Source organism: Anopheles bellator (assembly GCF_943735745.2).
Source record: "Anopheles bellator chromosome X unlocalized genomic scaffold, idAnoBellAS_SP24_06.2 X_unloc_4, whole genome shotgun sequence".
Lineage (NCBI taxonomy): Eukaryota > Metazoa > Arthropoda > Insecta > Diptera > Culicidae > Anopheles > Anopheles bellator.
This window is the reverse complement of record NW_026684304.1, coordinates 1,591-12,903: the sequence shown is the minus strand read 5'-3', so window position 1 is coordinate 12,903 and position 11,313 is coordinate 1,591. Positions and strand designations below refer to the sequence as shown.

Genomic DNA, 11,313 nt, shown 5'->3' with positions numbered 1-11,313 from the left:
TGGCGCTTTTTAGGCTGTCGCGGAGAAAACGGCGAAACGCTACCATTTGAGCCCGTGCGGATACCGGTGAGCGATGAGGTCAGTTGAAGCGAGCACGTGTCGTCCACTGCGAGTGGAGGAGTTCTGGCCTGTTCAGGAGGCCTGCGAGAATCAATAAATTCACGGAAAAGTACACCGCTCGGCCATGTGGACGGCAGGAGGGCCTTGAGTCGCAGTTTCTCCAGCAAGCCCACCTTAAATGACACGAAGGGCAAAGAGGCAATGTCCGGCAGTGTGCAGAGAACGAGTAATTAGGTGATGCGGGTAGTGGTAGTAGTGTAGGCGGGTGTAGTGTAGGCGGGATGAAGTGTGATGGCTCAAGACAGTGAGTGGTACTAAGCCCAGTCTACAAAATTGAGTGCCTCAGCTTTTCTCACCATGGAGTTTCGAGGGACAACCCGAACAATCCAGTGGACAAAATTGAGTGCCCGAGCTACCCCTCTGCCTGCGACGCGGTAGAGGAAGGCTGAGACGAGTGAGATCGAACGCCCCTCTGCCTGCGACGAGGACGAGGAAGGGCAGCGCGCAATTCGACGAGGCATCATTGGTGTAAAAATAATGTTTAATAGTGAATTCTAAGCTGTTGCTTATTTCGGTGAGTAAATTTAAGCATCGGGAAGCATTTTTCGAGAGGTATTTACTTCTAAATCGTGAAAGTAAACCGCATCTGTTAACATTTTCAGCCGACCATGAAATGGAACAAAGTGTCATTCTGCTATTGAATGCCGACAACGCAGCGGACGATTACGATGGAGCGGACGATGCGACGATGCAGCGGACTATCGAAAGCGACAACGCAGTGCTAAGCAATTGCCAACAAATACGAGGGTCACTATTTATATTTCGGGAATAGGAACAAAAACAAATAGTGAAGCTGCGAATATATTTTTATTGTTTTTCAAAGTACTCGCCACGATGATCGATACACTTTTGCATGCGCTTAAACCAATTTTCAAAGCATTTATTCCATTCCGAATGAGGTATCTCCAAAACATGATTTTTGAACGCTTCAAGAGCTTCTTCGGGCGATGAAAATCGTTGACCACGCAGTTTATTCTTCACGGATGGGAACAAAAAGAAATCATTGGGTGCCAAATCAGGGCTGTACGGCGGATGACCCATCAATTCGATGTTTTGAGTGCTCAAATAGTCTCTTGTTTGAGCCGATGTGTGAGAGCTGGCATTGTCATGATGAAGAACAATCCGACGTCTCTTGTTTGTTTTCCTTATTTCACCGAAGATTTCTGGCAAACAGATGGTTGTGTACCACTCAGAATTTACTGTTCTACGATCCTCTAGAGACACTGTTGCAATATGACCAGTTTTTCCGAAGAAACAGGCCACCATTTTCTTTGAAGTGCTTCGTGTGCGAACAACTTTTGTTGGATTTGGTTCATCTTGGAACACCCATACAGTCGACTGCTGCTTACTTTCGGGCTCATACGAATATATCCATGATTCGTCACCTGTCACGATTTTATAAACGTCTTTTGAAGCACCGCGATTGTATTTCTGAAGCATTTCTTTGCACCAATCGACACGAGCCTTTTTTTGAGCGATTGTCAAATTATGTGGGATCCAACGTGAACATAATTTTCGCACAGCTAAGTGTTCATGTAAAATCGCATATATGCTGGTGGAACTAATGCTTAGGGATGCCTCAATCTCACAATAGGTTACATGACGATCTTGCTTAATCATTTCGTGCACAGCATCGATGTTTTCTGGCACTACAGTCGATTTTGGACGACCTTCACGAAACTCGTCGGACAGCGAACTACGACCACGATTGAATTCACTATACCGATACACAGTGGTTTTTGATGGAGCTTCATCGCCAAAAGTCAAATTAAGTTGATTGACGCACTCTTGTTGTAATAATCCACGTCGAAAGTCGTAAAAAATCATCGCTCGAAAATGTTCACGATTCAGTTCCATTTTTTTGCCGAGACGAAACTTTCAACTAAATATAAAATAAACAAATAGCGTCCGTATGACAAAATGTTAGGAGTACGTATGTCGTCAAAAATGTCAAACTTTACGATGGAACCATCAGATGGACTCACATGACATCAGTGTTGCCAATTCCAGAAATATAAATAGTGACCTTCGTAGTGCCATACAGAAGAGTGAAACAATTGTTCGAAAACCGTTATATTGTGTTTGTTTCTTCAACACTTTGTTTCTGTTTCTGTTATTTTCTTGGGATCACTTTAAACACGATTTTCTTTGTTCGTGTTTTTTCCACTGTCATCACAGACTATCACTCAACCGGCTCCGTACGGCTGCGCCAATTCTCAGTTTTATTCTATACTGAATGTTCACTGCTCGGTAGCAGAATCGAAAGTAAGTCTTTTCTCCAAGTTTTCTGGTTATCGGCTACAGGATTAACTTATACATCTATCATGGATGTCTATCTATCGTGGCTCTCTGGCTTTCTGTGTGGCTGTAGCTGTGAGGGAGACGTTAAGGGTCATGAGACGACAGGAGATAGGATATTGGGATTGGGTGTTGCCACTATTGGTTATAACTATATGCAAAATTGAAAAACCATTTTGCAAACGCTCAGACAAGCAAATTTTAAAATCCAACCTGATAAATCTGAATTCATTAAAACCGAGGTTGAATTTCTTGGTTTCATTGTGTCTGAAGAAGGACTCAATTCAAATATGAAAAAGGTCGAATGTATTCAAAAATATCCAGAACCAAAGAATCTCAAAGACTTGAGAGCATTTTTAGGCCTTTCCGGCTATTACAGACGTTTTCTAAAGAATTACGCAAGCTTAGCGAAACCCCTTACAAAAATTTTAAGAGGAGAGGATGGCCATCGCCAGATTCCAAAAAACCAGTCAAAACATTTTCCGATTCAATTTGACGAACAGGCAAAGAAAGCATTCGAATATCTACAAAATATATTATGTTCAAATGATGTCTTAACTTTTCCGGATTTCGAAAAACCTTTCACTTTAACCACAGATGCTTCAGACAAAGCACTAGGAGCAGTCTTGTCACAACAAAATCAAGATGGAGAACGACCAATAACTTTTATTTCCAGAACACTTTCCAAGACGGAGGAAAACTACGCTACGAACGAAAAGGAAATGCTAGCAGTAATATGTGCTCTACAAAGTCTTAGAAACTTCATATATGGAGCAAACCTAAAAATTTTCACTGACCATCTCCCACTAACATTCACATTATCCCCGAAAAATAACAATGCCAGATTAAAAAGATGGAAAGCTTTCTTGGAAGAACACGACTACGAACTCCACTATAAACCAGGCAAAGCAAACATAGTAGCAGATGCCCTATCTAGAATACAAATTAACTCACTAACTCCAACAAACCATTCCGCCGAAGATGATGACAATTCCTTCATCCAATCCACTGAAGCCCCAATTAATGTTTTCCGTAATCAATTAATTTTTCGCATAACACCCAATTCCTCCTACGAACATATCATACCATTCCTTGGATATAATAGACACATATTTTCAAAATCAACCTTTTCCAACGAATTCATTAAAGAGCAATAAATTTTTTTTTAAACCCTGCAACTAGAAACGGAATTCTATGTGAGGAACATACCATGGGAAAAATCCCAGAAATATTTAAAACAATGTTTAATACAAAAATATTGAATGTTAGATACTCACAAAAACATGTTCAAGATCTACAAACAGAAAAAGAACAACTACAAATAATCAAAGAAACACACAATTGTGCACACCGAAACGCTAAAGAAAATTCATTGCAATTTATAAAAATATACTACTTTCCTTTCCTAAAAATACTACTTACTTAAACCACACTTAAACCACTTAAACTTACTTGAACCCACAACCACCACAGAGACTTTGTAAAGACATGCGATATTTGAAAAACGGAAAAATACGAAAGAAGACTTCGAGAATACCTAATAACCAAAACACAAAATATAAAAGGCGTTCTTTCACAACTATTATATAATTAGGATTTACCAGCTCAAATTGTAATGGATAATAAGAGTAGTTTTGTTTCCAATATCATTGAACAACCAATTTTAAATTTAAGAGTCAAAATATTTCAAACTCCTGTTAATAGATCTGAAATCAACGGACAAGTAGAAAGATGTCATTCAACAATACGAGAGATAGCTAGGTGTATCAAAGCATTAAAACCAGACATTACTATACAATCCCTTGTACAAGAAGCAATATACAAATATAACAATTCCATACACAGTTTCAAAAATAATTCACCAAAAAATTAATTCATTGGAGAAAATGTTTCAATTTAACAATTGAAACAAACTATGCAGATCTAGCTTACAATATCGACTGAGGCTCCCTATATAGCATTATACGTCTAAAATTACAACATACTGTAAAATCAAACCTAGCACAGTGCGAGAAAAACGATAGGACGCAATCGCCACAGTTTGGAAGTGGATCGCTGGAAACCCAGATGCAGAGGACCTCCGCATAATCAATTCAACACTCAATTAATTGATTGTGCAAAATAACAGGAAAGTGCTAATCAACGACGGAATAAACTCTCGACTCCAAGATGTAACTACCATCACAAATAACGTTCTCACACTCGGGCATGAACGATTGAAACAGAGATCGACTGAACTTCAACAACTCCATATAACATCGAATCTCGACTCTTTGCAAAACCATCTAGAAAGCATTGAGCTATAATATTGGCAAAGCACGGCATTCCAAGCAGTAAAATTCTGAGTATAAAAGAACTGAATGAAATGATGAATTTCTTATCAGAACATAACATATCCGTATCATCTCCAGAGGAAATGTTGGCAAAATCAACAGCACAAGTAACAATGAACAATACACATCCCAGTGAACAATTTCGCTCTTCTCACTTCAAATTCCGCAGCCCATCCACAGCCCATCCACTTCTGATCCGCTACTTCGAAGATTATTCCCCATAAAGCTTTATGTAGGGGAATCGCTGTGAGCAGTCGATAGGTCCAAGAAGTGAGCAGTCGTTTAAATTCTCTCACCGAGCGGCCCCCTGTCTCTCACGTGTGTGTTCTCTCGCTTTTTTCGTCTTCTTTCTCCCATATTCCCCCTAACCAAAATAAAACAGTTCGTATTTGGTCGGTACATTTTGGTATATTTTCTCTCTCTTTTTCGGTTCGCGTACACTCTTCACTCCACTAGAGGTTCGTTCACAATTTGGTGCGTAGCTGCCTTCGACGCCTTAGACGCGTTGTAAATGCATTGCATTGCATTTGCATTCGAATCCTTTGCATCCCAGTTTAGTTGGACATCTGAAACGAGCAAAGCGAAAACATTTCAACATTATTTGATTGTCACTGAATACTGTCCAATAAACTTACCTGGATTATTTCTATCAGGATCACCCGTGATCGACAGAGAAGCACAAGCACTTGGTACTTTACACTTGGCACTTAGAAAAAACAGAGGCAGAGGTTTCGTCCCGATTCGCCTAAGTCCAAATAGAACAGAAGTTAAAACAGACTGTCGGACCCTCGGAACTTCGGGACTTTGCCCCGATCTCGCTATCTCTGTTATTTCTATTCCTTTTTCTTTCTCTCCAACGTTCGTCTTCCACCTGCAAACTCACGGCGATTTCAAAACTCACGGGGATTTCTTCCGCTCTTTCCCAGGCAACCAACGAACGCGTCTCATGCTCACTTCGTGCGCTGCGACATCACCCTCCCCCGGCCTCGTCGCAGGCAGAGGGGCGTTCGATCTCACTCGCCTCAGCCTTCCTCCGCCGCGTCGCAGGCAGAGCGGCAGCCTCGGGTTCTCAAAATTTTTCACTGGGATGTAATCTACATACTGAAATACTCACAAACATCCACGTATACTTTTGAGCAATGAACAAACTTTGAGGACAAAGTTATTTAAGAGGAAAGAAGTTAGAACAACACCAATGGTTAGCATAAACAGCTAACACCGCCCCGACTGTTAGCTTGACTTCTGTTACGCTGGTCACCGGCACTGTGACCCAGCGGCTTTCTTTCTCAACTGAAACCTTGACGCGAGATTTTTTAACTCTCTCTGAACCGAGTGGTTCAAAAATTGCTCGCGTTACTCGGGCAACGGTCGGAAAGCACAGAGACCTTCGCGCCGATTCCCGCGCTTATTTATTTCAGTTTTTCACTCGCGGTCATTGCCCCGACCGGTACTTCGTCCTACGCTTTCGGGTCCCGCTGGCGCTGAAGACCGATCGCTGTCACGGCCTAACGAAGCTTCGGCCGCCAGCGGGACTTAACGAAGCTCGACGCGCCGACGACCGGGCCGGCAGCGTCGCCTGGCGGCGGGCTTTCTGCGCGGTTGTCATACACGTCATGTTTGTTGTGACAACTTCAATACGGCAACATACAGGGTCGTATTGAAAAGTAATGAGCCTTATATTTTTTAAGCAGTTTTATTAAACCTTTTGGCTTACACAACTAATATTCTTCAAAATAGGACCCTTGAGCGTCAATACACCGCTGGTAGCGGTCCTTCCACTGCAGGAAACATTTTTTAAACTCATCCGCCGGAATCGCGTTCAATTCGGCTGTCATAGCTTTTTGGATCGCCTCGATGGAGTCGAAACGCCTTCCCTTCAGCTTCCTTTTCACGAGCAGGAACAAGAAAAAGTCCGGGGGGGACAGGTCTGGGCTATAGGGAGGGTGGGGAAGCACCGGAACCCCCATCTTAGCCAGTGCAGAGGTGCAGAGGAAGGCGGTGTGCGCCGGCGCATTGTCGTGATGAAGGGTCCAATTGTTGACGAGGTCGGGCCGAACCCGGGCGACGCGGTTTTTCAGCCGAAGGAGCACTTCTTTGTAAAATGCCGCGTTTACAGTGCTTCCTTGAGGTATAAACTCCTTGTGGACGATGCCTCGAGAGTCAAAAAAGATGATCAGCATGGTTTTCACCTTGGATTTCGACATGCGCGCCTTCTTGGGTCGTGGCGACTGCTTCATGTGCCACTCCCCATTCTCTCTCTTGCCCTCAGGATCGTACTCAAAGCACCAGGTTTCATCTCCTGTGATACAATTGTCTAAAGTTTTATCCTGTTCGTCACTTTCCAGTACTTCACGACACTTTTCCACACGCAATTGCTTTTGTTCATCACTCAAAACCTTTGGAACCAGTTTGGCACACACTTTGCGCATTTCAAGTTTTGCGGTCACGATTTCCCGCACATTGTAATAAGTTAAATTGAACTCTTCACTGATCTCACGCAGACTAGTACGACGGTCAATGTTTAAAAATTCACGAACCCGGTTCACATCTTCGTCTGTTTGCGTCGTCGAAGGCCTTCCAGATCGCTGTTCGTCTTCGACGTCCTCCCTGCCTTCCTTGAACAACTTGTGCCACCGTTTTACCTGGGCACTGGACAGAGATTGGTCCCCGTAAGCCTCCTTGAGTAGCCCAATGGTTTCGGTACTCGTTTTGTTCAGCTTTACGCAAAATTTGATCAAGTAACGTTGATCCAACGATTGCTGCATTTTCGCCACTGCAAAATCGTAACACACTTTTAAAACAACTTTCACGCGCGGAGCGATGTTGACTGCACCGCTGTTGCCAGTGAACTGGGACCGGTTTCCCGTGGAAGGGGAAGGTCCAACCTACATTTTCCCCCACCAGCCGATTCGGTTGGTCGCTTGCCGGACGCTCCGCGCGGGAAGGCTCATTACTTTTCAATTAATTCCCTGTAGTAGCATTCATGCATTGAGCACGACTCCAATAAAGTAACATAGTAAGATAAACATCAATGCGATCACGGACAACTCTCAGCTAAATGTAAACATTCACACGGTCACCAACAATCCGTAGCCTAGAGTCACTCCATGCAGCCTCGTGCTGAATTGTCGGTTTCAGGTTAGCCTGTTCTTCCATTGTTTTCAGATTCCTTTCTGTAATGGCGGCGTCCTCCAATGTTCTCGGCCGGCGAGCGCGAATATGGCCGCCGATCGGTTCTTTAAGTCCCGTTCAAAAAATTCTAACGCCATGTCCCTGTACAGTATTATTCTATCGGCCTTCACTGCACTGTCTGATATTTTAAGTTTCACTTGGTTGTTCAAAATTTAAATATGATTTTGGATTCTGTCCTGGAACGCTTCAATCGTTCCGGACTGTCGCAAGAGGAATAGTTCTTTAATTAATGTCACAGCGTCTCACTGAAGCACTCCACTGAAGCACTCCACTGGCCTTGCTTTTATCTCCCTCCAATCCGTCCCGGTCCCTACTGCTTCTAGCTTTTCGTCCGCCTTCCCTATGACCTTGGTCCGTATGGCCTGCATTCATACCTGGTGGAAGGTTGTTCCCTCCATTGCTTGTACAAACGGGAGGACACTTTCTACGTTGATTATAAATGATTGCAACTTCATAGGATTGCCGCCGAACGTAGGCAGTTCACGGACTGCTTGGGAGATTTTTGAGGTCTTTAAAACTCTTTCTGCCCTAGCAAAAATTGGTTCAAAATTTTCCTTGGCCTCTGCCGGAATTTCTAGGGAGATGTTTACTTCCATACTGCTCTATTACTTATTATACGTTCTCACGTAGTTTCTCACGTTCTCACGCACCTAACTTTCTTTTACCGTGCAGTATCCGCCCACGTGGGTCGTTTTGTGTAGAAAGTGACACAGATAGGGTAATCTCAAGGAAAAATGACTATATAAGGAATTTTGCTATAAAGTTAGATATCATTAGGCTACGAAACGCTATGGTCTTAAGTCTATTACTCTTGGGATCCCTCCGGATGTTGACTGCATATGATCGTTTGTACCACTTCTTCGGGAATGTAATTGCCGGAAACTGATCTTCTTTCGAAACCTCCACTGTCAGGCAGGTCAGGTTGTTTTCCTGATCCTGGCCGTCCTAGGCGAAAAGAGTTGATTAACAAACGGGTTTTTTATTTGGGTAGACGAAAGATCAGAACTAATCAGTGTATGTGGAACACTTCGGATCACACTTCAACATACGGCCGTAAGTAGTTCTTCAACACCGGCTCATGGTTCCCACGCTTGGTTATGCACTAGAACCGCTATAGCTGCAGTTATGCGATAGAACCACGAACCCATAACCACTATAGCAACGTCACGGGCTGCAACCGGCAGCGCCGCGACAACATAACTATGCCAACGAGCGTTTTAGATGTCAGCGGTCAAGCCAAAGACAATTTCCCACACTTGTAGCCCAGGAGCAGGTGCCCGCAGAAAACTAACACCTACAAAAACAAACTAAACTAACACTAAGAAACATAACTTGCAGCCTCAAGCACAACCACAACCATTACGATTATTTCGTTCGATTTACAATGGCAATCCTCCCGATTTTTATCCCTAAGAAAATTTGTAATTTTTTTTGTATGCAAATTGAGCGATGATTGGTGTGTATGATTGAGCGATATTGGTTCAAAACGTGAGAATATCGAAAGTTAAACAAAATTCATTCTCCATTTTTTCTGAGAACAACCGCCCGGCATGTGGTTAACAATGTGGTTTGTACTGGCACGGTTTTTTGATCTTGCGTCTCACCCGCTGTCACGATCTTATATGTCATTACGTCATTACGTCATGTTTTAAGCATGTCTTAATTTAATTTCTTTTATCGTTGAATAGGCCCTTGGAAATCTGTATTTTGTTAAAAATACAGTAGAGCACGTGCTTATGTGGAATTTTGTCACACATAAGTGGAGCATGGTCGACAGCAAAAGCATCTACAGTGGTAACATTGAAGCAGTTCCGACTAAGGAAAAGGCAAAATTTCCTCAACAATTCTTTCCAGAGGTTAGTGGCCATAGAAAATCCTTAATTCGTTTCTACGTTCCGAAATATGCATCTAATAGTATAATGTATTACAGAGCAAGTGGTCACGCAAAGGTTTCTTGCGGACACGTTGGTTCCTGAATGGTACTATATTTGACCTAGTAAATATTCATCTGTTTCATGATGCATCTAATTTTGCCGCTTGCGAGAAATATCCATCAGTGTATTCCAAAAGTAGAAATCGGGCACTTGTGTATATACTCGAAAGGTAAGCGCTGATCTTCTTTTTCGTTTCAATAAGCATCATATTTTCATAAAATATTTCTTTCATATTAATTTCCAGGTTTCGCAAAGATAGAGCAAACCTTCCAGTGCCATACTTTTTATTTGGCGATTTTAACTTCCGTTGTGACACAATGGCCGTAATAAAGGTTGGTCATAAATATCCGGCCTAGTATACAAATTATTATCTGTGCCACGTCAAAAATTCTGGAATCCGTCGTTCCCTCTTACCTTCTCTCTTTCGTTTCTTCTTCCATCGCTGTAAAACAACATGGCTTTATGCCTAAGCAGTCTACAGTGACTAACCTCATGTCCCTTATGCAACGCATCAAACCTGCCGCTGCCTCTGGCTCACAGGTGGATGTAGTCTACACGGACTTTAGTGCCGCGTTCGACTGCTTCTCACATAGTTTGCTGGTTGCTAATCTAAGATGGGTCTGCGTGATCCTCTCCTATTCTGGATTCAGTCCTTCCTAACCGGACGATCCTTCTGTGTTAAGACCCTTTCCTCCACTTCTCTGTCGTTCTTTATCCCCTCTGGGGTACCTCAAGGCAACCTCCTCGGCGTGTGCCTCGATAGCGCACTGACTTTTACGCCACAGATCGAGACTACTGTGGCCAAGGCCAATCAGTTTTATCGTTCGCATGTCCCCTGACATTCGCGATCCGTGGTGCCTGAGGGCTCTTTTCTGCTGCTGGGTCCGCCCTGTTCTCGAATATACCTGTGTTGTCTGGTCCCCTTCTTCGCCTTCCTCTACGGACAGGTTAGAAAAAGTGCAACGGTGGTTCACAAGGCTGGCCACTCGTAGGCCTCTGACTTCGCCATAGCCCGATACGCCACTCGCTGCCGCATGTTGGGGCTACCCCAAATAGTGTCCCGCAACGCACTTGCCCAATTCCTCTTCATTGCCAACCTTTTGCTCCATAAAATGAATGCTTCCTCCTTTTATCCGCACTTCCGCTCTATGCCGCTCTCGTTTCTTCCACGACAGACCCTCGTTCCTCATTTCTCACCGCCGGAAGAGGAAGAAGCCAACGCTCCGTTCCTTTAGCAATCGCGGCATTCAACACCGCCAGCTGTCTGTTCGACTACTACCTCCCCGTATCCACCTTCCACTCCCGCCTTCGTGCCCCGCTGTCCTGTAGCTTTTAACGCCTTAGTTTTTAAGTATTAATTGCAAAGGCGCTGGCGAGCAATTCGAAATATATTATTATTATTATTATTATTATTATTATTATTATTATTATTATTA

General features: G+C 43.3%; 1 protein-coding gene across 1 annotated transcript; it reads left to right on the top strand.

The window, feature by feature from the left end:
* Positions 1-732: 732 nt before the first annotated feature.
* Positions 733-10,233, top strand: LOC131214166 (inositol polyphosphate-5-phosphatase A; the record flags this gene model as incomplete). The annotated part of the gene is made up of 4 exons (XM_058208548.1): positions 733-867; positions 9,632-9,799; positions 9,874-10,046; positions 10,122-10,233. Coding segments are annotated over 4 exons (588 nt in total), but the record flags the coding sequence as incomplete, so codon positions are not given.
* Between the last annotated feature and the right edge of the window lie 1,080 nt (positions 10,234-11,313).